Raw genomic sequence first — 27,488 nt, 5'->3', positions numbered from 1 at the left:
CTAGCCGTTGTAAAAACATGTGATCACTGTTTAACACGAGGCCCGGCACACTCGCTCACTCGATCCGGCCTCTCGTCTGAAACATTCACTTTTCGTTGATGCATGGTAGCCTATATTGTTCTGGTAATATTAACATCCAAACGACGAAGACCCCTACTAATATCGTGCTATTAAGACAGGCAAAAAGACTTAATCTGTGACGACCGATCGAGTGATCTAAACACCTATGTATATATGTTACTGTTCGGGGCTTCGCGCCCTAAGTGCTTGTGTCCCGAGATCCTCGTCTTAGTAGACTGTTTTCCTGAAAGTAAAATCCCCGTTACTTACTTGTTATGACAAAGTTAGTTTCAACTTTATTGAAGTGACCAAAATTATGTTTCCAGAAATATACTGTCAAATGTTTTCTGTTGCAAAATGGCGAAGTCGTCAGAAAAACGTGCTTCATTGTCGTTGTTTGAACGCTTGTTCTAGCTTATCATAGACAATACTGATGAGTGTTGTGTTTTACTTTCATAGTTAGATATATTGAGAATTGACAGGCAAGGTTTAAAATGCAAAAACTTGAGTCTCAAGGCTAAAAATGTGCTTTTGAAAGTAGCGATGTCTACAATTTAGACTGGGTCGCTTCATTGGAAACATCACGTGTGGCTTTGAACTTCACCCGTGAGTGTTGCTATTGTAACCGAAATGTAGCCAAATGTTTTTACTACCTAACTGTGTTGTTGAAATTGAAACTTTCCTTGATTAAGAAGTGATTATTCGGATACAAATACACGAAAAAGCACACGCGCTTGTAAGCGTGCAGCTATCAGCCACAACAAGCAAGGTGTCTCCTCCGACGTCCGCGCCTCCGGAGTATCAGCCGGGCCGTCTGTGGGGAAGTGTCATTCGCTCTCTGTGCTTCTCTCGTAGCTGACGTGAATTTTTACCACTCAAACTTACCACTATGGCTGATGCTGCTGCTGCCCCCGCTGCTGTCAAGACTCCCAAGAAGAAGGCTGCTGCCAAGCCTAAGAAGGCTGCCGCACATCCTACCTATTTGGAGATGATCAAGAAAGCTATTTCATCCCTGAAGGAGAGGGGTGGTTCTTCCCGACAGGCTGTTCTGAAATACATCTTGGCCAACTACAAGGTTGGTGACAACCAGGTGGCCATCAATGCTCGCATCAAGACTGCTTTGAAAAATGGAGTCAAGAACGGCGCACTGAAGCAATCAAAGGGAACTGGAGCCGCTGGATCATTCCGTCTTGGCGAGGCAAAGAAAGCCGAAAAACCCAAGAAGGCTAAGGCAGCTGCCAAACCAAAGAAGGCTGCCAAATCCCCCAAGAAAGTCAAGAAGCCAGCTGCTGCCAAGAAACCCAAAACAGCCACTAAGAAGGCCGCTAAGTCACCAAAGAAGGTGAAGGCTGCAGCCAAGCCCAAGAAGGCGAAGACACCCAAGAAGGCAGCAGCCAAACCCAAGAAGGTCAAGACCCCCAAGAAGAAGGCAGCCAAGCCAAAGAAGGCTTAAGCTCTCATTGTCACGCCTTCGCTCCACATTTCTGTGGTCCAAAGGCCCTTTTCAGGGCCATCCAAATACCCCAAAAGAAAACTTGAAAACACTGATAACAAAACAATAAATATTTATATTAGCAGTATAGCAGAAATAAAGTGCAGGTTCTTGTGGTAACAGAGATAACGTAGCAGCAACGCACATAACACGCATATGTGATGATGATAAAGGTACGTCAGGGATTTTATTGTGTGTGTGTGTTGGGGTGGGGGTGGGGGGTAGTGTGTCTTCACACTAATGACTGTTGTTATGCTTGTTTATTAACCCCCAAAATGGGTGTCTGTTGGAAAGTGAGGCGATTAGTGTCGTTGATAGATATAATATCCTTGAGTGCAGACTTCCTATGTGTGTAGCTGCACATGCACGTTGTGTTCAAAGGTGTAAAACGGCGATAAGGGCCAGACATCCGCGGGGTGTTTTACCGACACACGCCTCGCCTATGCACGACTTTTCATATAGAGCGCCAAGAGTTGTGCGCCCTTGGTCGTGTGCGTTTCGCCTAGCCCCCTACCTGCAACATGTCACATCTACCTGTTGTATGGCGAGAGAAATGTATGGAAATCCTTTCTAATAAGTCTAAAGTACGTTTGCAAGCGATCAGCTAGAACGGGGAACATAAAATAGCTGGTTTATCACACATTCGCATCGTTTTTTTCCATATTTTTAAAGCGTGTCAACAGTGATCAGCTTGCTCACAGCTTTCAAAATACATTTTCCAGCAGCAAGCCAGTGAACTCCTATTGACAGGCGCTCTGTACGATCTAACTCTTTCTCCTTTTCTTATCTGTGTAGGCAAAGAGATGTGAGCCGAGACTTAACACGAACAACATTATGATTTTACATGTATATATTATATATTCATGCTTTGAAAGTAAGAAAGTAAGTAAAATAGTCAATTATCGGTGCACGCAAACACCTTTAAGTGGCGAAAAGGACGTACATGCCTTCAGAATAGTTGACGAGTTGGGTGAACTGACAACTGAATATGATCACATGTATAGTGGAAAAGTCCTTTCTGTAAAGGTATGTAAGAATACATGGCTGGCAGCTATGTCTTTGAGCAGACATGCATGAGTGGGTCCATTTACAAGGAAATAAAAGTGTATGATTACATCAGATGTGAATGAGGCAAGTGCACCTTATGGTCGAAAAAGAAAAAAGTGGGAATCGCATAGCAAAAATGTCTACTGCACCCGGTGTTCCCAGGCGGTCACCCATCCAAGTACTCTCCGGGCCCGACGTTGCTTAAGTTCGGTGATCGGACGAGAACCGGTGTTTTCAACGTGGTATGGCCGTAGACAATGCTTATCGGCAAACTTTAGCTACATATACACACCGCACATTGGTAAAAAGACATTGCCATGAAAACAGCATGCTCGCGTTTTCAGCGGGTTCAGTAGACATGTTGTGTTTGTTGATTTATGATGTATATTTACAGGGATTAAAATCTACAAAATCTAGCCGTTGTAAAAACATGTGATCACTGTTTAACACGAGGCCCGGCACACTCGCTCACTCGATCCGGCCTCTCGTCTGAAACATTCACTTTTCGTTGATGCATGGTAGCCTATATTGTTCTGGTAATATTAACATCCAAACGACGAAGACCCCTACTAATATCGTGCTATTAAGACAGGCAAAAAGACTTAATCTGTGACGACCGATCGAGTGATCTAAACACCTATGTATATATGTTACTGTTCGGGGCTTCGCGCCCTAAGTGCTTGTGTCCCGAGATCCTCGTCTTAGTAGACTGTTTTCCTGAAAGTAAAATCCCCGTTACTTACTTGTTATGACAAAGTTAGTTTCAACTTTATTGAAGTGACCAAAATTATGTTTCCAGAAATATACTGTCAAATGTTTTCTGTTGCAAAATGGCGAAGTCGTCAGAAAAACGTGCTTCATTGTCGTTGTTTGAACGCTTGTTCTAGCTTATCATAGACAATACTGATGAGTGTTGTGTTTTACTTTCATAGTTAGATATATTGAGAATTGACAGGCAAGGTTTAAAATGCAAAAACTTGAGTCTCAAGGCTAAAAATGTGCTTTTGAAAGTAGCGATGTCTACAATTTAGACTGGGTCGCTTCATTGGAAACATCACGTGTGGCTTTGAACTTCACCCGTGAGTGTTGCTATTGTAACCGAAATGTAGCCAAATGTTTTTACTACCTAACTGTGTTGTTGAAATTGAAACTTTCCTTGATTAAGAAGTGATTATTCGGATACAAATACACGAAAAAGCACACGCGCTTGTAAGCGTGCAGCTATCAGCCACAACAAGCAAGGTGTCTCCTCCGACGTCCGCGCCTCCGGAGTATCAGCCGGGCCGTCTGTGGGGAAGTGTCATTCGCTCTCTGTGCTTCTCTCGTAGCTGACGTGAATTTTTACCACTCAAACTTACCACTATGGCTGATGCTGCTGCTGCCCCCGCTGCTGTCAAGACTCCCAAGAAGAAGGCTGCTGCCAAGCCTAAGAAGGCTGCCGCACATCCTACCTATTTGGAGATGATCAAGAAAGCTATTTCATCCCTGAAGGAGAGGGGTGGTTCTTCCCGACAGGCTGTTCTGAAATACATCTTGGCCAACTACAAGGTTGGTGACAACCAGGTGGCCATCAATGCTCGCATCAAGACTGCTTTGAAAAATGGAGTCAAGAACGGCGCACTGAAGCAATCAAAGGGAACTGGAGCCGCTGGATCATTCCGTCTTGGCGAGGCAAAGAAAGCCGAAAAACCCAAGAAGGCTAAGGCAGCTGCCAAACCAAAGAAGGCTGCCAAATCCCCCAAGAAAGTCAAGAAGCCAGCTGCTGCCAAGAAACCCAAAACAGCCACTAAGAAGGCCGCTAAGTCACCAAAGAAGGTGAAGGCTGCAGCCAAGCCCAAGAAGGCGAAGACACCCAAGAAGGCAGCAGCCAAACCCAAGAAGGTCAAGACCCCCAAGAAGAAGGCAGTCAAGCCAAAGAAGGCTTAAGCTCTCATTGTCACGCCTTCGCTCCACATTTCTGTGGTCCAAAGGCCCTTTTCAGGGCCATCCAAATACCCCAAAAGAAAACTTGAAAACACTGATAACAAAACAATAAATATTTATATTAGCAGTATAGCAGAAATAAAGTGCAGGTTCTTGTGGTAACAGAGATAACGTAGCAGCAACGCACATAACACGCATATGTGATGATGATAAAGGTACGTCAGGGATTTTATTGTGTGTGTGTGTTGGGGTGGGGGTGGGGGGTAGTGTGTCTTCACACTAATGACTGTTGTTATGCTTGTTTATTAACCCCCAAAATGGGTGTCTGTTGGAAAGTGAGGCGATTAGTGTCGTTGATAGATATAATATCCTTGAGTGCAGACTTCCTATGTGTGTAGCTGCACATGCACGTTGTGTTCAAAGGTGTAAAACGGCGATAAGGGCCAGACATCCACGGGGTGTTTTACCGACACACGCCTCGCCTATGCACGACTTTTCATATAGAGCGCCAAGAGTTGTGCGCCCTTGGTCGTGTGCGTTTCGCCTAGCCCCCTACCTGCAACATGTCACATCTACCTGTTGTATGGCGAGAGAAATGTATGGAAATCCTTTCTAATAAGTCTAAAGTACGTTTGCAAGCGATCAGCTAGAACGGGGAACATAAAATAGCTGGTTTATCACACAGTCGCATCGTTTTTTTCCATATTTTTAAAGCGTGTCAACAGTGATCAGCTTGCTCACAGCTTTCAAAATACATTTTCCAGCAGCAAGCCAGTGAACTCCTATTGACAGGCGCTCTGTACGATCTAACTCTTTCTCCTTTTCTTATCTGTGTAGGCAAAGAGATGTGAGCCGAGACTTAACACGAACAACATTATGATTGTACATGTATATATTATATATTCATGCTTTGAAAGTAAGAAAGTAAGTAAAATAGTCAATTATCGGTGCACGCAAACACCTTTATGTGGCGAAAAGGACGTACATGCCTTCAGAATAGTTGACGAGTTGGGTGAACTGACAACTGAATATGATCACATGTATAGTGGAAAAGTCCTTTCTGTAAAGGTATGTAAGAATACATGGCTGGCAGCTATGTCTTTGAGCAGACATGCATGAGTGGGTCCATTTACAAGGAAATAAAAGTGTATGATTACATCAGATGTGAATGAGGCAAGTGCACCTTATGGTCGAAAAAGAAAAAAGTGGGAATCGCATAGCAAAAATGTCTATTGCACCCGGTGTTCCCAGGCGGTCACCCATCCAAGTACTCTCCGGGCCCGACGTTGCTTAACTTCGGTGATCGGACGAGAACCGGTGTTTTCAACGTGGTATGGCCATAGACAATGCTTATCGGCAAACTTTAGCTACATATACACACCGCACATTGGTAAAAAGACATTGCCATGAAAACAGCATGCTCGCGTTTTCAGCGGGTTCAGTAGACATGTTGTGTTTGTTGATTTATGATGTATATTTACAGGGATTAAAATCTACAAAATCTAGCCGTTGTAAAAACATGTGATCACTGTTTAACACGAGGCCCGGCACACTCGCTCACTCGATCCGGCCTCTCGTCTGAAACATTCACTTTTCGTTGATGCATGGTAGCCTATATTGTTCTGGTAATATTAACATCCAAACGACGAAGACCCCTACTAATATCGTGCTATTAAGACAGGCAAAAAGACTTAATCTGTGACGACCGATCGAGTGATCTAAACACCTATGTATATATGTTACTGTTCGGGGCTTCGCGCCCTAAGTGCTTGTGTCCCGAGATCCTCGTCTTAGTAGACTGTTTTCCTGAAAGTAAAATCCCCGTTACTTACTTGTTATGACAAAGTTAGTTTCAACTTTATTGAAGTGACCAAAATTATGTTTCCAGAAATATACTGTCAAATGTTTTCTGTTGCAAAATGGCGAAGTCGTCAGAAAAACGTGCTTCATTGTCGTTGTTTGAACGCTTGTTCTAGCTTATCATAGACAATACTGATGAGTGTTGTGTTTTACTTTCATAGTTAGATATATTGAGAATTGACAGGCAAGGTTTAAAATGCAAAAACTTGAGTCTCAAGGCTAAAAATGTGCTTTTGAAAGTAGCGATGTCTACAATTTAGACTGGGTCGCTTCATTGGAAACATCACGTGTGGCTTTGAACTTCACCCGTGAGTGTTGCTATTGTAACCGAAATGTAGCCAAATGTTTTTACTACCTAACTGTGTTGTTGAAATTGAAACTTTCCTTGATTAAGAAGTGATTATTCGGATACAAATACACGAAAAAGCACACGCGCTTGTAAGCGTGCAGCTATCAGCCACAACAAGCAAGGTGTCTCCTCCGACGTCCGCGCCTCCGGAGTATCAGCCGGGCCGTCTGTGGGGAAGTGTCATTCGCTCTCTGTGCTTCTCTCGTAGCTGACGTGAATTTTTACCACTCAAACTTACCACTATGGCTGATGCTGCTGCTGCCCCCGCTGCTGTCAAGACTCCCAAGAAGAAGGCTGCTGCCAAGCCTAAGAAGGCTGCCGCACATCCTACCTATTTGGAGATGATCAAGAAAGCTATTTCATCCCTGAAGGAGAGGGGTGGTTCTTCCCGACAGGCTGTTCTGAAATACATCTTGGCCAACTACAAGGTTGGTGACAACCAGGTGGCCATCAATGCTCGCATCAAGACTGCTTTGAAAAATGGAGTCAAGAACGGCGCACTGAAGCAATCAAAGGGAACTGGAGCCGCTGGATCATTCCGTCTTGGCGAGGCAAAGAAAGCCGAAAAACCCAAGAAGGCTAAGGCAGCTGCCAAACCAAAGAAGGCTGCCAAATCCCCCAAGAAAGTCAAGAAGCCAGCTGCTGCCAAGAAACCCAAAACAGCCACTAAGAAGGCCGCTAAGTCACCAAAGAAGGTGAAGGCTGCAGCCAAGCCCAAGAAGGCGAAGACACCCAAGAAGGCAGCAGCCAAACCCAAGAAGGTCAAGACCCCCAAGAAGAAGGCAGTCAAGCCAAAGAAGGCTTAAGCTCTCATTGTCACGCCTTCGCTCCACATTTCTGTGGTCCAAAGGCCCTTTTCAGGGCCATCCAAATACCCCAAAAGAAAACTTGAAAACACTGATAACAAAACAATAAATATTTATATTAGCAGTATAGCAGAAATAAAGTGCAGGTTCTTGTGGTAACAGAGATAACGTAGCAGCAACGCACATAACACGCATATGTGATGATGATAAAGGTACGTCAGGGAGTTTATTGTGTGTGTGTGTTGGGGTGGGGGTGGGGGGTAGTGTGTCTTCACACTAATGACTGTTGTTATGCTTGTTTATTAACCCCCAAAATGGGTGTCTGTTGGAAAGTGAGGCGATTAGTGTCGTTGATAGATATAATATCCTTGAGTGCAGACTTCCTATGTGTGTAGCTGCACATGCACGTTGTGTTCAAAGGTGTAAAACGGCGATAAGGGCCAGACATCCGCGGGGTGTTTTACCGACACACGCCTCGCCTATGCACGACTTTTCATATAGAGCGCCAAGAGTTGTGCGCCCTTGGTCGTGTGCGTTTCGCCTAGCCCCCTACCTGCAACATGTCACATCTACCTGTTGTATGGCGAGAGAAATGTATGGAAATCCTTTCTAATAAGTCTAAAGTACGTTTGCAAGCGATCAGCTAGAACGGGGAACATAAAATAGCTGGTTTATCACACAGTCGCATCGTTTTTTTCCATATTTTTAAAGCGTGTCAACAGTGATCAGCTTGCTCACAGCTTTCAAAATACATTTTCCAGCAGCAAGCCAGTGAACTCCTATTGACAGGCGCTCTGTACGATCTAACTCTTTCTCCTTTTCTTATCTGTGTAGGCAAAGAGATGTGAGCCGAGACTTAACACGAACAACATTATGATTTTACATGTATATATTATATATTCATGCTTTGAAAGTAAGAAAGTAAGTAAAATAGTCAATTATCGGTGCACGCAAACACCTTTATGTGGCGAAAAGGACGTACATGCCTTCAGAATAGTTGACGAGTTGGGTGAACTGACAACTGAATATGATCACATGTATAGTGGAAAAGTCCTTTCTGTAAAGGTATGTAAGAATACATGGCTGGCAGCTATGTCTTTGAGCAGACATGCATGAGTGGGTCCATTTACAAGGAAATAAAAGTGTATGATTACATCAGATGTGAATGAGGCAAGTGCACCTTATGGTCGAAAAAGAAAAAAGTGGGAATCGCATAGCAAAAATGTCTACTGCACCCGGTGTTCCCAGGCGGTCACCCATCCAAGTACTCTCCGGGCCCGACGTTGCTTAACTTCGGTGATCGGACGAGAACCGGTGTTTTCAACGTGGTATGGCCGTAGACAATGCTTATCGGCAAACTTTAGCTACATATACACACCGCACATTGGTAAAAAGACATTGCCATGAAAACAGCATGCTCGCGTTTTCAGCGGGTTCAGTAGACATGTTGTGTTTGTTGATTTATGATGTATATTTACAGGGATTAAAATCTACAAAATCTAGCCGTTGTAAAAACATGTGATCACTGTTTAACACGAGGCCCGGCACACTCGCTCACTCGATCCGGCCTCTCGTCTGAAACATTCACTTTTCGTTGATGCATGGTAGCCTATATTGTTCTGGTAATATTAACATCCAAACGACGAAGACCCCTACTAATATCGTGCTATTAAGACAGGCAAAAAGACTTAATCTGTGACGACCGATCGAGTGATCTAAACACCTATGTATATATGTTACTGTTCGGGGCTTCGCGCCCTAAGTGCTTGTGTCCCGAGATCCTCGTCTTAGTAGACTGTTTTCCTGAAAGTAAAATCCCCGTTACTTACTTGTTATGACAAAGTTAGTTTCAACTTTATTGAAGTGACCAAAATTATGTTTCCAGAAATATACTGTCAAATGTTTTCTGTTGCAAAATGGCGAAGTCGTCAGAAAAACGTGCTTCATTGTCGTTGTTTGAACGCTTGTTCTAGCTTATCATAGACAATACTGATGAGTGTTGTGTTTTACTTTCATAGTTAGATATATTGAGAATTGACAGGCAAGGTTTAAAATGCAAAAACTTGAGTCTCAAGGCTAAAAATGTGCTTTTGAAAGTAGCGATGTCTACAATTTAGACTGGGTCGCTTCATTGGAAACATCACGTGTGGCTTTGAACTTCACCCGTGAGTGTTGCTATTGTAACCGAAATGTAGCCAAATGTTTTTACTACCTAACTGTGTTGTTGAAATTGAAACTTTCCTTGATTAAGAAGTGATTATTCGGATACAAATACACGAAAAAGCACACGCGCTTGTAAGCGTGCAGCTATCAGCCACAACAAGCAAGGTGTCTCCTCCGACGTCCGCGCCTCCGGAGTATCAGCCGGGCCGTCTGTGGGGAAGTGTCATTCGCTCTCTGTGCTTCTCTCGTAGCTGACGTGAATTTTTACCACTCAAACTTACCACTATGGCTGATGCTGCTGCTGCCCCCGCTGCTGTCAAGACTCCCAAGAAGAAGGCTGCTGCCAAGCCTAAGAAGGCTGCCGCACATCCTACCTATTTGGAGATGATCAAGAAAGCTATTTCATCCCTGAAGGAGAGGGGTGGTTCTTCCCGACAGGCTGTTCTGAAATACATCTTGGCCAACTACAAGGTTGGTGACAACCAGGTGGCCATCAATGCTCGCATCAAGACTGCTTTGAAAAATGGAGTCAAGAACGGCGCACTGAAGCAATCAAAGGGAACTGGAGCCGCTGGATCATTCCGTCTTGGCGAGGCAAAGAAAGCCGAAAAACCCAAGAAGGCTAAGGCAGCTGCCAAACCAAAGAAGGCTGCCAAATCCCCCAAGAAAGTCAAGAAGCCAGCTGCTGCCAAGAAACCCAAAACAGCCACTAAGAAGGCCGCTAAGTCACCAAAGAAGGTGAAGGCTGCAGCCAAGCCCAAGAAGGCGAAGACACCCAAGAAGGCAGCAGCCAAACCCAAGAAGGTCAAGACCCCCAAGAAGAAGGCAGTCAAGCCAAAGAAGGCTTAAGCTCTCATTGTCACGCCTTCGCTCCACATTTCTGTGGTCCAAAGGCCCTTTTCAGGGCCATCCAAATACCCCAAAAGAAAACTTGAAAACACTGATAACAAAACAATAAATATTTATATTAGCAGTATAGCAGAAATAAAGTGCAGGTTCTTGTGGTAACAGAGATAACGTAGCAGCAACGCACATAACACGCATATGTGATGATGATAAAGGTACGTCAGGGAGTTTATTGTGTGTGTGTGTTGGGGTGGGGGTGGGGGGTAGTGTGTCTTCACACTAATGACTGTTGTTATGCTTGTTTATTAACCCCCAAAATGGGTGTCTGTTGGAAAGTGAGGCGATTAGTGTCGTTGATAGATATAATATCCTTGAGTGCAGACTTCCTATGTGTGTAGCTGCACATGCACGTTGTGTTCAAAGGTGTAAAACGGCGATAAGGGCCAGACATCCGCGGGGTGTTTTACCGACACACGCCTCGCCTATGCACGACTTTTCATATAGAGCGCCAAGAGTTGTGCGCCCTTGGTCGTGTGCGTTTCGCCTAGCCCCCTACCTGCAACATGTCACATCTACCTGTTGTATGGCGAGAGAAATGTATGGAAATCCTTTCTAATAAGTCTAAAGTACGTTTGCAAGCGATCAGCTAGAACGGGGAACATAAAATAGCTGGTTTATCACACAGTCGCATCGTTTTTTTCCATATTTTTAAAGCGTGTCAACAGTGATCAGCTTGCTCACAGCTTTCAAAATACATTTTCCAGCAGCAAGCCAGTGAACTCCTATTGACAGGCGCTCTGTACGATCTAACTCTTTCTCCTTTTCTTATCTGTGTAGGCAAAGAGATGTGAGCCGAGACTTAACACGAACAACATTATGATTTTACATGTATATATTATATATTCATGCTTTGAAAGTAAGAAAGTAAGTAAAATAGTCAATTATCGGTGCACGCAAACACCTTTATGTGGCGAAAAGGACGTACATGCCTTCAGAATAGTTGACGAGTTGGGTGAACTGACAACTGAATATGATCACATGTATAGTGGAAAAGTCCTTTCTGTAAAGGTATGTAAGAATACATGGCTGGCAGCTATGTCTTTGAGCAGACATGCATGAGTGGGTCCATTTACAAGGAAATAAAAGTGTATGATTACATCAGATGTGAATGAGGCAAGTGCACCTTATGGTCGAAAAAGAAAAAAGTGGGAATCGCATAGCAAAAATGTCTACTGCACCCGGTGTTCCCAGGCGGTCACCCATCCAAGTACTCTCCGGGCCCGACGTTGCTTAACTTCGGTGATCGGACGAGAACCGGTGTTTTCAACGTGGTATGGCCGTAGACAATGCTTATCGGCAAACTTTAGCTACATATACACACCGCACATTGGTAAAAAGACATTGCCATGAAAACAGCATGCTCGCGTTTTCAGCGGGTTCAGTAGACATGTTGTGTTTGTTGATTTATGATGTATATTTACAGGGATTAAAATCTACAAAATCTAGCCGTTGTAAAAACATGTGATCACTGTTTAACACGAGGCCCGGCACACTCGCTCACTCGATCCGGCCTCTCGTCTGAAACATTCACTTTTCGTTGATGCATGGTAGCCTATATTGTTCTGGTAATATTAACATCCAAACGACGAAGACCCCTACTAATATCGTGCTATTAAGACAGGCAAAAAGACTTAATCTGTGACGACCGATCGAGTGATCTAAACACCTATGTATATATGTTACTGTTCGGGGCTTCGCGCCCTAAGTGCTTGTGTCCCGAGATCCTCGTCTTAGTAGACTGTTTTCCTGAAAGTAAAATCCCCGTTACTTACTTGTTATGACAAAGTTAGTTTCAACTTTATTGAAGTGACCAAAATTATGTTTCCAGAAATATACTGTCAAATGTTTTCTGTTGCAAAATGGCGAAGTCGTCAGAAAAACGTGCTTCATTGTCGTTGTTTGAACGCTTGTTCTAGCTTATCATAGACAATACTGATGAGTGTTGTGTTTTACTTTCATAGTTAGATATATTGAGAATTGACAGGCAACGTTTAAAATGCAAAAACTTGAGTCTCAAGGCTAAAAATGTGCTTTTGAAAGTAGCGATGTCTACAATTTAGACTGGGTCGCTTCATTGGAAACATCACGTGTGGCTTTGAACTTCACCCGTGAGTGTTGCTATTGTAACCGAAATGTAGCCAAATGTTTTTACTACCTAACTGTGTTGTTGAAATTGAAACTTTCCTTGATTAAGAAGTGATTATTCGGATACAAATACACGAAAAAGCACACGCGCTTGTAAGCGTGCAGCTATCAGCCACAACAAGCAAGGTGTCTCCTCCGACGTCCGCGCCTCCGGAGTATCAGCCGGGCCGTCTGTGGGGAAGTGTCATTCGCTCTCTGTGCTTCTCTCGTAGCTGACGTGAATTTTTACCACTCAAACTTACCACTATGGCTGATGCTGCTGCTGCCCCCGCTGCTGTCAAGACTCCCAAGAAGAAGGCTGCTGCCAAGCCTAAGAAGGCTGCCGCACATCCTACCTATTTGGAGATGATCAAGAAAGCTATTTCATCCCTGAAGGAGAGGGGTGGTTCTTCCCGACAGGCTGTTCTGAAATACATCTTGGCCAACTACAAGGTTGGTGACAACCAGGTGGCCATCAATGCTCGCATCAAGACTGCTTTGAAAAATGGAGTCAAGAACGGCGCACTGAAGCAATCAAAGGGAACTGGAGCCGCTGGATCATTCCGTCTTGGCGAGGCAAAGAAAGCCGAAAAACCCAAGAAGGCTAAGGCAGCTGCCAAACCAAAGAAGGCTGCCAAATCCCCCAAGAAAGTCAAGAAGCCAGCTGCTGCCAAGAAACCCAAAACAGCCACTAAGAAGGCCGCTAAGTCACCAAAGAAGGTGAAGGCTGCAGCCAAGCCCAAGAAGGCGAAGACACCCAAGAAGGCAGCAGCCAAACCCAAGAAGGTCAAGACCCCCAAGAAGAAGGCAGTCAAGCCAAAGAAGGCTTAAGCTCTCATTGTCACGCCTTCGCTCCACATTTCTGTGGTCCAAAGGCCCTTTTCAGGGCCATCCAAATACCCCAAAAGAAAACTTGAAAACACTGATAACAAAACAATAAATATTTATATTAGCAGTATAGCAGAAATAAAGTGCAGGTTCTTGTGGTAACAGAGATAACGTAGCAGCAACGCACATAACACGCATATGTGATGATGATAAAGGTACGTCAGGGATTTTATTGTGTGTGTGTGTTGGGGTGGGGGTGGGGGGTAGTGTGTCTTCACACTAATGACTGTTGTTATGCTTGTTTATTAACCCCCAAAATGGGTGTCTGTTGGAAAGTGAGGCGATTAGTGTCGTTGATAGATATAATATCCTTGAGTGCAGACTTCCTATGTGTGTAGCTGCACATGCACGTTGTGTTCAAAGGTGTAAAACGGCGATAAGGGCCAGACATCCGCGGGGTGTTTTACCGATACACGCCTCGCCTATGCACGACTTTTCATATAGAGCGCCAAGAGTTGTGCGCCCTTGGTCGTGTGCGTTTCGCCTAGCCCCCTACCTGCAACATGTCACATCTACCTGTTGTATGGCGAGAGAAATGTATGGAAATCCTTTCTAATAAGTCTAAAGTACGTTTGCAAGCGATCAGCTAGAACGGGGAACATAAAATAGCTGGTTTATCACACAGTCGCATCGTTTTTTTCCATATTTTTAAAGCGTGTCAACAGTGATCAGCTTGCTCACAGCTTTCAAAATACATTTTCCAGCAGCAAGCCAGTGAACTCCTATTGACAGGCGCTCTGTACGATCTAACTCTTTCTCCTTTTCTTATCTGTGTAGGCAAAGAGATGTGAGCCGAGACTTAACACGAACAACATTATGATTTTACATGTATATATTATATATTCATGCTTTGAAAGTAAGAAAGTAAGTAAAATAGTCAATTATCGGTGCACGCAAACACCTTTATGTGGCGAAAAGGACGTACATGCCTTCAGAATAGTTGACGAGTTGGGTGAACTGACAACTGAATATGATCACATGTATAGTGGAAAAGTCCTTTCTGTAAAGGTATGTAAGAATACATGGCTGGCAGCTATGTCTTTGAGCAGACATGCATGAGTGGGTCCATTTACAAGGAAATAAAAGTGTATGATTACATCAGATGTGAATGAGGCAAGTGCACCTTATGGTCGAAAAAGAAAAAAGTGGGAATCGCATAGCAAAAATGTCTACTGCACCCGGTGTTCCCAGGCGGTCACCCATCCAAGTACTCTCCGGGCTCGACAGTGCTTAACTTCGGTGATCGGACGAGAACCGGTGTTTTCAACGTGGTATGGCCGTAGACAATGCTTTTCGGCAAACTTTAGCTACATATACACACCGCACATTGGTAAAAAGACATTGCCATGAAAACAGCGGGTTCAGTAGACATGTTGTGTTTGTTGATTTATGATGTATATTTACAGGGATTAAAATCTACAAAATCTAGCCGTTGTAAAAACATGTGATCACTGTTTAACACGAGGCCCGGCACACTCGCTCACTCGATCCGGCCTCTCGTCTGAAACATTCACTTTTCGTTGATGCATGGTAGCCTATATTGTTCTGGTAATATTAACATCCAAACGACGAAGACCCCTACTAATATCGTGCTATTAAGACAGGCAAAAAGACTTAATCTGTGACGACCGATCGAGTGATCTAAACACCTATGTATATATGTTACTGTTCGGGGCTTCGCGCCCTAAGTGCTTGTGTCCCGAGATCCTCGTCTTAGTAGACTGTTTTCCTGAAAGTAAAATCCCCGTTACTTACTTGTTATGACAAAGTTAGTTTCAACTTTATTGAAGTGACCAAAATTATGTTTCCAGAAATATACTGTCAAATGTTTTCTGTTGCAAAATGGCGAAGTCGTCAGAAAAACGTGCTTCATTGTCGTTGTTTGAACGCTTGTTCTAGCTTATCATAGACAATACTGATGAGTGTTGTGTTTTACTTTCATAGTTAGATATATTGAGAATTGACAGGCAAGGTTTAAAATGCAAAAACTTGAGTCTCAAGGCTAAAAATGTGCTTTTGAAAGTAGCGATGTCTACAATTTAGACTGGGTCGCTTCATTGGAAACATCACGTGTGGCTTTGAACTTCACCCGTGAGTGTTGCTATTGTAACCGAAATGTAGCCAAATGTTTTTACTACCTAACTGTGTTGTTGAAATTGAAACTTTCCTTGATTAAGAAGTGATTATTCGGATACAAATACACGAAAAAGCACACGCGCTTGTAAGCGTGCAGCTATCAGCCACAACAAGCAAGGTGTCTCCTCCGACGTCCGCGCCTCCGGAGTATCAGCCGGGCCGTCTGTGGGGAAGTGTCATTCGCTCTCTGTGCTTCTCTCGTAGCTGACGTGAATTTTTACCACTCAAACTTACCACTATGGCTGATGCTGCTGCTGCCCCCGCTGCTGTCAAGACTCCCAAGAAGAAGGCTGCTGCCAAGCCTAAGAAGGCTGCCGCACATCCTACCTATTTGGAGATGATCAAGAAAGCTATTTCATCCCTGAAGGAGAGGGGTGGTTCTTCCCGACAGGCTGTTCTGAAATACATCTTGGCCAACTACAAGGTTGGTGACAACCAGGTGGCCATCAATGCTCGCATCAAGACTGCTTTGAAAAATGGAGTCAAGAACGGCGCACTGAAGCAATCAAAGGGAACTGGAGCCGCTGGATCATTCCGTCTTGGCGAGGCAAAGAAAGCCGAAAAACCCAAGAAGGCTAAGGCAGCTGCCAAACCAAAGAAGGCTGCCAAATCCCCCAAGAAAGTCAAGAAGCCAGCTGCTGCCAAGAAACCCAAAACAGCCACTAAGAAGGCCGCTAAGTCACCAAAGAAGGTGAAGGCTGCAGCCAAGCCCAAGAAGGCGAAGACACCCAAGAAGGCAGCAGCCAAACCCAAGAAGGTCAAGACCCCCAAGAAGAAGGCAGTCAAGCCAAAGAAGGCTTAAGCTCTCATTGTCACGCCTTCGCTCCACATTTCTGTGGTCCAAAGGCCCTTTTCAGGGCCATCCAAATACCCCAAAAGAAAACTTGAAAACACTGATAACAAAACAATAAATATTTATATTAGCAGTATAGCAGAAATAAAGTGCAGGTTCTTGTGGTAACAGAGATAACGTAGCAGCAACGCACATAACACGCATATGTGATGATGATAAAGGTACGTCAGGGATTTTATTGTGTGTGTGTGTGTTGGGGTTTGGGGTGGGGGGGTAGTGTGTCTTCACACTAATGACTGTTGTTATGCTTGTTTATTAACCCCCAAAATGGGTGTCTGTTGGAAAGTGAGGCGATTAGTGTCGTTGATAGATATAATATCCTTGAGTGCAGACTTCCTATGTGTGTAGCTGCACATGCACGTTGTGTTCAAAGGTGTAAAACGGCGATAAGGGCCAGACATCCGCGGGGTGTTTTACCGACACACGCCTCGCCTATGCACGACTTTTCATATAGAGCGCCAAGAGTTGTGCGCCCTTGGTCGTGTGCGTTTCGCCTAGCCCCCTACCTGCAACATGTCACATCTACCTGTTGTATGGCGAGAGAAATGTATGGAAATCCTTTCTAATAAGTCTAAAGTACGTTTGCAAGCGATCAGCTAGAACGGGGAACATAAAATAGCTGGTTTATCACACAGTCGCATCGTTTTTTTCCATATTTTTAAAGCGTGTCAACAGTGATCAGCTTGCTCACAGCTTTCAAAATACATTTTCCAGCAGCAAGCCAGTGAACTCCTATTGACAGGCGCTCTGTACGATCTAACTCTTTCTCCTTTTCTTATCTGTGTAGGCAAAGAGATGTGAGCCGAGACTTAACACGAACAACATTATGATTTTACATGTATATATTATATATTCATGCTTTGAAAGTAAGAAAGTAAGTAAAATAGTCAATTATCGGTGCACGCAAACACCTTTATGTGGCGAAAAGGACGTACATGCCTTCAGAATAGTTGACGAGTTGGGTGAACTGACAACTGAATATGATCACATGTATAGTGGAAAAGTCCTTTCTGTAAAGGTATGTAAGAATACATGGCTGGCAGCTATGTCTTTGAGCAGACATGCATGAGTGGGTCCATTTACAAGGAAATAAAAGTGTATGATTACATCAGATGTGAATGAGGCAAGTGCACCTTATGGTCGAAAAAGAAAAAAGTGGGAATCGCATAGCAAAAATGTCTACTGCACCCGGTGTTCCCAGGCGGTCACCCATCCAAGTACTCTCCGGGCCCGACGTTGCTTAACTTCGGTGATCGGACGAGAACCGGTGTTTTCAACGTGGTATGGCCGTAGACAATGCTTATCGGCAAACTTTAGCTACATATACACACCGCACATTGGTAAAAAGACATTGCCATGAAAACAGCATGCTCGCGTTTTCAGCGGGTTCAGTAGACATGTTGTGTTTGTTGATTTATGATGTATATTTACAGGGATTAAAATCTACAAAATCTAGCCGTTGTAAAAACATGTGATCACTGTTTAACACGAGGCCCGGCACACTCGCTCACTCGATCCGGCCTCTCGTCTGAAACATTCACTTTTCGTTGATGCATGGTAGCCTATATTGTTCTGGTAATATTAACATCCAAACGACGAAGACCCCTACTAATATCGTGCTATTAAGACAGGCAAAAAGACTTAATCTGTGACGACCGATCGAGTGATCTAAACACCTATGTATATATGTTACTGTTCGGGGCTTCGCGCCCTAAGTGCTTGTGTCCCGAGATCCTCGTCTTAGTAGACTGTTTTCCTGAAAGTAAAATCCCCGTTACTTACTTGTTATGACAAAGTTAGTTTCAACTTTATTGAAGTGACCAAAATTATGTTTCCAGAAATATACTGTCAAATGTTTTCTGTTGCAAAATGGCGAAGTCGTCAGAAAAACGTGCTTCATTGTCGTTGTTTGAACGCTTGTTCTAGCTTATCATAGACAATACTGATGAGTGTTGTGTTTTACTTTCATAGTTAGATATATTGAGAATTGACAGGCAAGGTTTAAAATGCAAAAACTTGAGTCTCAAGGCTAAAAATGTGCTTTTGAAAGTAGCGATGTCTACAATTTAGACTGGGTCGCTTCATTGGAAACATCACGTGTGGCTTTGAACTTCACCCGTGAGTGTTGCTATTGTAACCGAAATGTAGCCAAATGTTTTTACTACCTAACTGTGTTGTTGAAATTGAAACTTTCCTTGATTAAGAAGTGATTATTCGGATACAAATACACGAAAAAGCACACGCGCTTGTAAGCGTGCAGCTATCAGCCACAACAAGCAAGGTGTCTCCTCCGACGTCCGCGCCTCCGGAGTATCAGCCGGGCCGTCTGTGGGGAAGTGTCATTCGCTCTCTGTGCTTCTCTCGTAGCTGACGTGAATTTTTACCACTCAAACTTACCACTATGGCTGATGCTGCTGCTGCCCCCGCTGCTGTCAAGACTCCCAAGAAGAAGGCTGCTGCCAAGCCTAAGAAGGCTGCCGCACATCCTACCTATTTGGAGATGATCAAGAAAGCTATTTCATCCCTGAAGGAGAGGGGTGGTTCTTCCCGACAGGCTGTTCTGAAATACATCTTGGCCAACTACAAGGTTGGTGACAACCAGGTGGCCATCAATGCTCGCATCAAGACTGCTTTGAAAAATGGAGTCAAGAACGGCGCACTGAAGCAATCAAAGGGAACTGGAGCCGCTGGATCATTCCGTCTTGGCGAGGCAAAGAAAGCCGAAAAACCCAAGAAGGCTAAGGCAGCTGCCAAACCAAAGAAGGCTGCCAAATCCCCCAAGAAAGTCAAGAAGCCAGCTGCTGCCAAGAAACCCAAAACAGCCACTAAGAAGGCCGCTAAGTCACCAAAGAAGGTGAAGGCTGCAGCCAAGCCCAAGAAGGCGAAGACACCCAAGAAGGCAGCAGCCAAACCCAAGAAGGTCAAGACCCCCAAGAAGAAGGCAGTCAAGCCAAAGAAGGCTTAAGCTCTCATTGTCACGCCTTCGCTCCACATTTCTGTGGTCCAAAGGCCCTTTTCAGGGCCATCCAAATACCCCAAAAGAAAACTTGAAAACACTGATAACAAAACAATAAATATTTATATTAGCAGTATAGCAGAAATAAAGTGCAGGTTCTTGTGGTAACAGAGATAACGTAGCAGCAACGCACATAACACGCATATGTGATGATGATAAAGGTACGTCAGGGATTTTATTGTGTGTGTGTGTTGGGGTGGGGGTGGGGGGGTAGTGTGTCTTCACACTAATGACTGTTGTTATGCTTGTTTATTAACCCCCAAAATGGGTGTCTGTTGGAAAGTGAGGCGATTAGTGTCGTTGATAGATATAATATCCTTGAGTGCAGACTTCCTATGTGTGTAGCTGCACATGCACGTTGTGTTCAAAGGTGTAAAACGGCGATAAGGGCCAGACATCCGCGGGGTGTTTTACCGACACACGCCTCGCCTATGCACGACTTTTCATATAGAGCGCCAAGAGTTGTGCGCCCTTGGTCGTGTGCGTTTCGCCTAGCCCCCTACCTGCAACATGTCACATCTACCTGTTGTATGGCGAGAGAAATGTATGGAAATCCTTTCTAATAAGTCTAAAGTACGTTTGCAAGCGATCAGCTAGAACGGGGAACATAAAATAGCTGGTTTATCACACAGTCGCATCGTTTTTTTCCATATTTTTAAAGCGTGTCAACAGTGATCAGCTTGCTCACAGCTTTCAAAATACATTTTCCAGCAGCAAGCCAGTGAACTCCTATTGACAGGCGCTCTGTACGATCTAACTCTTTCTCCTTTTCTTATCTGTGTAGGCAAAGAGATGTGAGCCGAGACTTAACACGAACAACATTATGATTTTACATGTATATATTATATATTCATGCTTTGAAAGTAAGAAAGTAAGTAAAATAGTCAATTATCGGTGCACGCAAACACCTTTATGTGGCGAAAAGGACGTACATGCCTTCAGAATAGTTGACGAGTTGGGTGAACTGACAACTGAATATGATCACATGTATAGTGGAAAAGTCCTTTCTGTAAAGGTATGTAAGAATACATGGCTGGCAGCTATGTCTTTGAGCAGACATGCATGAGTGGGTCCATTTACAAGGAAATAAAAGTGTATGATTACATCAGATGTGAATGAGGCAAGTGCACCTTATGGTCGAAAAAGAAAAAAGTGGGAATCGCATAGCAAAAATGTCTACTGCACCCGGTGTTCCCAGGCGGTCACCCATCCAAGTACTCTCCGGGCCCGACGTTGCTTAACTTCGGTGATCGGACGAGAACCGGTGTTTTCAACGTGGTATGGCCGTAGACAATGCTTGTCGGCAAACTTTAGCTACATATACACACCGCACATTGGTAAAAAGACATTGCCATGAAAACAGCATGCTCGCGTTTTCAGCGGGTTCAGTAGACATGTTGTGTTTGTTGATTTATGATGTATATTTACAGGGATTAAAATCTACAAAATCTAGCCGTTGTAAAAACATGTGATCACTGTTTAACACGAGGCCCGGCACACTCGCTCACTCGATCCGGCCTCTCGTCTGTAACATTCACTTTTCGTTGATGCATGGTAGCCTATATTGTTCTGGTAATATTAACATCCAAACGACGAAGACCCCTACTAATATCGTGCTATTAAGACAGGCAAAAAGACTTAATCTGTGACGACCGATCAAGTGATCTAAACACCTATGTATATATGTTACTGTTCGGGGCTTCGCGCCCTAAGTGCTTGTGTCCCGAGATCCTCGTCTTAGTAGACTGTTTTCCTGAAAGTAAAATCCCCGTTACTTACTTGTTATGACAAAGTTAGTTTCAACTTTATTGAAGTGACCAAAATTATGTTTCCAGAAATATACTGTCAAATGTTTTCTGTTGCAAAATGGCGAAGTCGTCAGAAAAACGTGCTTCATTGTCGTTGTTTGAACGCTTGTTCTAGCTTATCATAGACAATACTGATGAGTGTTGTGTTTTACTTTCATAGTTATATATTTTGAGAATTGACAGGCAAGGTTTAAAATGCAAAAACTTGAGTCTCAAGGCTAAAAATGTGCTTTTGAAAGTAGCGATGTCTACAATTTAGACTGGGTCGCTTCATTGGAAACATCACGTGTGGCTTTGAACTTCACCCGTGAGTGTTGCTATTGTAACCGAAATGTAGCCAAATGTTTTTACTACCTAACTGTGTTGTTGAAATTGAAACTTTCCTTGATTAAGAAGTGATTATTCGGATACAAATACACGAAAAAGCACACGCGCTTGTAAGCGTGCAGCTATCAGCCACAACAAGCAAGGTGTCTCCTCCGACGTCCGCGCCTCCGGAGTATCAGCCGGGCCGTCTGTGGGGAAGTGTCATTCGCTCTCTGTGCTTCTCTCGTAGCTGACGTGAATTTTTACCACTCAAACTTACCACTATGGCTGATGCTGCTGCTGCCCCCGCTGCTGTCAAGACTCCCAAGAAGAAGGCTGCTGCCAAGCCTAAGAAGGCTGCCGCACATCCTACCTATTTGGAGATGATCAAGAAAGCTATTTCATCCCTGAAGGAGAGGGGTGGTTCTTCCCGACAGGCTGTTCTGAAATACATCTTGGCCAACTACAAAGTTGGTGACAACCAGGTGGCCATCAATGCTCGCATCAAGACTGCTTTGAAAAATGGAGTCAAGAACGGCGCACTGAAGCAATCAAAGGGAACTGGAGCCGCTGGATCATTCCGTCTTGGCGAGGCAAAGAAAGCCGAAAAACCCAAGAAGGCTAAGGCAGCTGCCAAACCAAAGAAGGCTGCCAAATCCCCCAAGAAAGTCAAGAAGCCAGCTGCTGCCAAGAAACCCAAAACAGCCACTAAGAAGGCCGCTAAGTCACCAAAGAAGGTGAAGGCTGCAGCCAAGCCCAAGAAGGCGAAGACACCCAAGAAGGCAGCAGCCAAACCCAAGAAGGTCAAGACCCCCAAGAAGAAGGCAGTCAAGCCAAAGAAGGCTTAAGCTCTCATTGTCACGCCTTCGCTCCACATTTCTGTGGTCCAAAGGCCCTTTTCAGGGCCATCCAAATACCCCAAAAGAAAACTTGAAAACACTGATAACAAAACAATAAATATTTATATTAGCAGTATAGCAGAAATAAAGTGCAGGTTCTTGTGGTAACAGAGATAACGTAGCAGCAACGCACATAACACGCATATGTGATGATGATAAAGGTACGTCAGGGATTTTATTGTGTGTGTGTGTTGGGGTGGGGGTGGGGGGTAGTGTGTCTTCACACTAATGACTGTTGTTATGCTTGTTTATTAACCCCCAAAATGGGTGTCTGTTGGAAAGTGAGGCGATTAGTGTCGTTGATAGATATAATATCCTTGAGTGCAGACTTCCTATGTGTGTAGCTGCACATGCACGTTGTGTTCAAAGGTGTAAAACGGCGATAAGGGCCAGACATCCGCGGGGTGTTTTACCGACACACGCCTCGCCTATGCACGACTTTTCATATAGAGCGCCAAGAGTTGTGCGCCCTTGGTCGTGTGCGTTTCGCCTAGCCCCCTACCTGCAACATGTCACATCTACCTGTTGTATGGCGAGAGAAATGTATGGAAATCCTTTCTAATAAGTCTAAAGTACGTTTGCAAGCGATCAGCTAGAACGGGGAACATAAAATAGCTGGTTTATCACACAGTCGCATCGTTTTTTTCCATATTTTTAAAGCGTGTCAACAGTGATCAGCTTGCTCACAGCTTTCAAAATACATTTTCCAGCAGCAAGCCAGTGAACTCCTATTGACAGGCGCTCTGTACGATCTAACTCTTTCTCCTTTTCTTATCTGTGTAGGCAAAGAGATGTGAGCCGAGACTTAACACGAACAACATTATGATTTTACATGTATATATTATATATTCATGCTTTGAAAGTAAGAAAGTAAGTAAAATAGTCAATTATCGGTGCACGCAAACACCTTTATGTGGCGAAAAGGACGTACATGCCTTCAGAATAGTTGACGAGTTGGGTGAACTGACAACTGAATATGATCACATGTATAGTGGAAAAGTCCTTTCTGTAAAGGTATGTAAGAATACATGGCTGGCAGCTATGTCTTTGAGCAGACATGCATGAGTGGGTCCATTTACAAGGAAATAAAAGTGTATGATTACATCAGATGTGAATGAGGCAAGTGCACCTTATGGTCGAAAAAGAAAAAAGTGGGAATCGCATAGCAAAAATGTCTACTGCACCCGGTGTTCCCAGGCGGTCACCCATCCAAGTACTCTCCGGGCCCGACGTTGCTTAACTTCGGTGATCGGACGAGAACCGGTGTTTTCAACGTGGTATGGCCGTAGACAATGCTTATCGGCAAACTTTAGCTACATATACACACCGCACATTGGTAAAAAGACATTGCCATGAAAACAGCATGCTCGCGTTTTCAGCGGGTTCAGTAGACATGTTGTGTTTGTTGATTTATGATGTATATTTACAGGGATTAAAATCTACAAAATCTAGCCGTTGTAAAAACATGTGATCACTGTTTAACACGAGGCCCGGCACACTCGCTCACTCGATCCGGCCTCTCGTCTGAAACATTCACTTTTCGTTGATGCATGGTAGCCTATATTGTTCTGGTAATATTAACATCCAAACGACGAAGACCCCTACTAATATCGTGCTATTAAGACAGGCAAAAAGACTTAATCTGTGACGACCGATCGAGTGATCTAAACACCTATGTATATATGTTACTGTTCGGGGCTTCGCGCCCTAAGTGCTTGTGTCCCGAGATCCTCGTCTTAGTAGACTGTTTTCCTGAAAGTAAAATCCCCGTTACTTACTTGTTATGACAAAGTTAGTTTCAACTTTATTGAAGTGACCAAAATTATGTTTCCAGAAATATACTGTCAAATGTTTTCTGTTGCAAAATGGCGAAGTCGTCAGAAAAACGTGCTTCATTGTCGTTGTTTGAACGCTTGTTCTAGCTTATCATAGACAATACTGATGAGTGTTGTGTTTTACTTTCATAGTTAGATATATTGAGAATTGACAGGCAAGGTTTAAAATGCAAAAACTTGAGTCTCAAGGCTAAAAATGTGCTTTTGAAAGTAGCGATGTCTACAATTTAGACTGGGTCGCTTCATTGGAAACATCACGTGTGGCTTTGAACTTCACCCGTGAGTGTTGCTATTGTAACCGAAATGTAGCCAAATGTTTTTACTACCTAACTGTGTTGTTGAAATTGAAACTTTCCTTGATTAAGAAGTGATTATTCGGATACAAATACACGAAAAAGCACACGCGCTTGTAAGCGTGCAGCTATCAGCCACAACAAGCAAGGTGTCTCCTCCGACGTCCGCGCCTCCGGAGTATCAGCCGGGCCGTCTGTGGGGAAGTGTCATTCGCTCTCTGTGCTTCTCTCGTAGCTGACGTGAATTTTTACCACTCAAACTTACCACTATGGCTGATGCTGCTGCTGCCCCCGCTGCTGTCAAGACTCCCAAGAAGAAGGCTGCTGCCAAGCCTAAGAAGGCTGCCGCACATCCTACCTATTTGGAGATGATCAAGAAAGCTATTTCATCCCTGAAGGAGAGGGGTGGTTCTTCCCGACAGGCTGTTCTGAAATACATCTTGGCCAACTACAAGGTTGGTGACAACCAGGTGGCCATCAATGCTCGCATCAAGACTGCTTTGAAAAATGGAGTCAAGAACGGCGCACTGAAGCAATCAAAGGGAACTGGAGCCGCTGGATCATTCCGTCTTGGCGAGGCAAAGAAAGCCGAAAAACCCAAGAAGGCTAAGGCAGCTGCCAAACCAAAGAAGGCTGCCAAATCCCCCAAGAAAGTCAAGAAGCCAGCTGCTGCCAAGAAACCCAAAACAGCCACTAAGAAGGCCGCTAAGTCACCAAAGAAGGTGAAGGCTGCAGCCAAGCCCAAGAAGGCGAAGACACCCAAGAAGGCAGCAGCCAAACCCAAGAAGGTCAAGACCCCCAAGAAGAAGGCAGTCAAGCCAAAGAAGGCTTAAGCTCTCATTGTCACGCCTTCGCTCCACATTTCTGTGGTCCAAAGGCCCTTTTCAGGGCCATCCAAATACCCCAAAAGAAAACTTGAAAACACTGATAACAAAACAATAAATATTTATATTAGCAGTATAGCAGAAATAAAGTGCAGGTTCTTGTGGTAACAGAGATAACGTAGCAGCAACGCACATAACACGCATATGTGATGATGATAAAGGTACGTCAGGGATTTTATTGTGTGTGTGTGTTGGGGTTTGGGGTGGGGGGTAGTGTGTCTTCACACTAATGACTGTTGTTATGCTTGTTTATTAACCCCCAAAATGGGTGTCTGTTGGAAAGTGAGGCGATTAGTGTCGTTGATAGATATAATATCCTTGAGTGCAGACTTCCTATGTGTGTAGCTGCACATGCACGTTGTGTTCAAAGGTGTAAAACGGCGATAAGGGCCAGACATCCGCGGGGTGTTTTACCGACACACGCCTCGCCTATGCACGACTTTTCATATAGAGCGCCAAGAGTTGTGCGCCCTTGGTCGTGTGCGTTTCGCCTAGCCCCCTACCTGCAACATGTCACATCTACCTGTTGTATGGCGAGAGAAATGTATGGAAATCCTTTCTAATAAGTCTAAAGTACGTTTGCAAGCGATCAGCTAGAACGGGGAACATAAAATAGCTGGTTTATCACACAGTCGCATCGTTTTTTTCCATATTTTTAAAGCGTGTCAACAGTGATCAGCTTGCTCACAGCTTTCAAAATACATTTTCCAGCAGCAAGCCAGTGAACTCCTATTGACAGGCGCTCTGTACGATCTAACTCTTTCTCCTTTTCTTATCTGTGTAGGCAAAGAGATGTGAGCCGAGACTTAACACGAACAACATTATGATTTTACATGTATATATTATATATTCATGCTTTGAAAGTAAGAAAGTAAGTAAAATAGTCAATTATCGGTGCACGCAAACACCTTTATGTGGCGAAAAGGACGTACATGCCTTCAGAATAGTTGACGAGTTGGGTGAACTGACAACTGAATATGATCACATGTATAGTGGAAAAGTCCTTTCTGTAAAGGTATGTAAGAATACATGGCTGGCAGCTATGTCTTTGAGCAGACATGCATGAGTGGGTCCATTTACAAGGAAATAAAAGTGTATGATTACATCAGATGTGAATGAGGCAAGTGCACCTTATGGTCGAAAAAGAAAAAAGTGGGAATCGCATAGCAAAAATGTCTACTGCACCCGGTGTTCCCAGGCGGTCACCCATCCAAGTACTCTCCGGGCCCGACGTTGCTTAACTTCGGTGATCGGACGAGAACCGGTGTTTTCAACGTGGTATGGCCGTAGACAATGCTTATCGGCAAACTTTAGCTACATATACACACCGCACATTGGTAAAAAGACATTGCCATGAAAACAGCATGCTCGCGTTTTCAGCGGGTTCAGTAGACATGTTGTGTTTGTTGATTTATGATGTATATTTACAGGGATTAAAATCTACAAAATCTAGCCGTTGTAAAAACATGTGATCACTGTTTAACACGAGGCCCGGCACACTCGCTCACTCGATCCGGCCTCTCGTCTGAAACATTCACTTTTCGTTGATGCATGGTAGCCTATATTGTTCTGGTAATATTAACATCCAAACGACGAAGACCCCTACTAATATCGTGCTATTAAGACAGGCAAAAAGACTTAATCTGTGACGACCGATCGAGTGATCTAAACACCTATGTATATATGTTACTGTTCGGGGCTTCGCGCCCTAAGTGCTTGTGTCCCGAGATCCTCGTCTTAGTAGACTGTTTTCCTGAAAGTAAAATCCCCGTTACTTACTTGTTATGACAAAGTTAGTTTCAACTTTATTGAAGTGACCAAAATTATGTTTCCAGAAATA

The 27,488-nt window shown here is 44.0% G+C and overlaps 5 protein-coding genes and 9 non-coding genes across 14 annotated transcripts; 5 read left to right on the top strand and 9 right to left on the bottom strand.

The window, feature by feature from the left end:
• Positions 1-949: 949 nt before the first annotated feature.
• On the top strand, positions 950-1,513 carry LOC139475989 (histone 24-like). Its single transcript, XM_071259214.1, has one exon. It carries the CDS (start codon positions 950-952, stop codon positions 1,511-1,513), a length of 564 nt encoding a protein of 187 aa, XP_071115315.1.
• A 1,223-nt stretch (positions 1,514-2,736) lies between these two features.
• Positions 2,737-2,855, bottom strand: LOC139476120 (5S ribosomal RNA). The gene has a single exon (XR_011654049.1). It is a non-coding gene; the product is annotated as a 5S ribosomal RNA (ribosomal RNA).
• A 2,893-nt stretch (positions 2,856-5,748) lies between these two features.
• Positions 5,749-5,867, bottom strand: LOC139476197 (5S ribosomal RNA). Its single transcript, XR_011654116.1, has one exon. It is a non-coding gene; the product is annotated as a 5S ribosomal RNA (ribosomal RNA).
• Positions 5,868-6,973: 1,106 nt separating this feature from the next.
• Positions 6,974-7,507, top strand: LOC139476007 (histone 24-like; the record flags this gene model as incomplete). The annotated part of the gene is made up of 1 exon (XM_071259237.1): positions 6,974-7,507. A coding segment is annotated over exon 1 (534 nt), but the record flags the coding sequence as incomplete, so codon positions are not given.
• A 1,253-nt stretch (positions 7,508-8,760) lies between these two features.
• LOC139476173 (5S ribosomal RNA) lies at positions 8,761-8,879 on the bottom strand. The gene has a single exon (XR_011654094.1). It is a non-coding gene; the product is annotated as a 5S ribosomal RNA (ribosomal RNA).
• Positions 8,880-9,985: 1,106 nt separating this feature from the next.
• Positions 9,986-10,519, top strand: LOC139475922 (histone 24-like; the record flags this gene model as incomplete). Its single annotated transcript, XM_071259139.1, has 1 exon — positions 9,986-10,519. A coding segment is annotated over exon 1 (534 nt), but the record flags the coding sequence as incomplete, so codon positions are not given.
• Positions 10,520-11,772: 1,253 nt separating this feature from the next.
• On the bottom strand, positions 11,773-11,891 carry LOC139476172 (5S ribosomal RNA). Its single transcript, XR_011654093.1, has one exon. It is a non-coding gene; the product is annotated as a 5S ribosomal RNA (ribosomal RNA).
• A 1,106-nt stretch (positions 11,892-12,997) lies between these two features.
• On the top strand, positions 12,998-22,573 carry LOC139474239 (histone 24-like; the record flags this gene model as incomplete). The annotated part of the gene is made up of 4 exons (XM_071257162.1): positions 12,998-13,498; positions 16,302-16,376; positions 19,369-19,410; positions 22,067-22,573. Coding segments are annotated over exons 1-4 (1,125 nt in total), but the record flags the coding sequence as incomplete, so codon positions are not given.
• Positions 14,785-14,903, bottom strand: LOC139476126 (5S ribosomal RNA). Its single transcript, XR_011654055.1, has one exon. It is a non-coding gene; the product is annotated as a 5S ribosomal RNA (ribosomal RNA).
• LOC139476171 (5S ribosomal RNA) lies at positions 17,784-17,902 on the bottom strand. Its single transcript, XR_011654092.1, has one exon. It is a non-coding gene; the product is annotated as a 5S ribosomal RNA (ribosomal RNA).
• LOC139476170 (5S ribosomal RNA) lies at positions 20,797-20,915 on the bottom strand. The gene has a single exon (XR_011654091.1). It is a non-coding gene; the product is annotated as a 5S ribosomal RNA (ribosomal RNA).
• Positions 22,574-23,808: 1,235 nt separating the features above from the next.
• Positions 23,809-23,927, bottom strand: LOC139476169 (5S ribosomal RNA). The gene has a single exon (XR_011654090.1). It is a non-coding gene; the product is annotated as a 5S ribosomal RNA (ribosomal RNA).
• A 1,106-nt stretch (positions 23,928-25,033) lies between these two features.
• LOC139473804 (histone 24-like) lies at positions 25,034-25,597 on the top strand. The gene has a single exon (XM_071256564.1). The coding sequence runs from the start codon at positions 25,034-25,036 to the stop codon at positions 25,595-25,597; it is 564 nt and encodes a 187-aa protein (XP_071112665.1).
• Positions 25,598-26,821: 1,224 nt separating this feature from the next.
• Positions 26,822-26,940, bottom strand: LOC139476167 (5S ribosomal RNA). The gene has a single exon (XR_011654088.1). It is a non-coding gene; the product is annotated as a 5S ribosomal RNA (ribosomal RNA).
• Positions 26,941-27,488: the final 548 nt, after the last annotated feature.

This window comes from Haliotis cracherodii, unplaced genomic scaffold (assembly GCF_022045235.1).
Source record: "Haliotis cracherodii isolate W230 unplaced genomic scaffold, xgHalCrac1.p SCAF_3, whole genome shotgun sequence".
Lineage (NCBI taxonomy): Eukaryota > Metazoa > Mollusca > Gastropoda > Lepetellida > Haliotidae > Haliotis > Haliotis cracherodii.
Note: the sequence above shows the minus strand (reverse complement) of the source record. Positions and strands in the feature narration are given on the sequence as shown.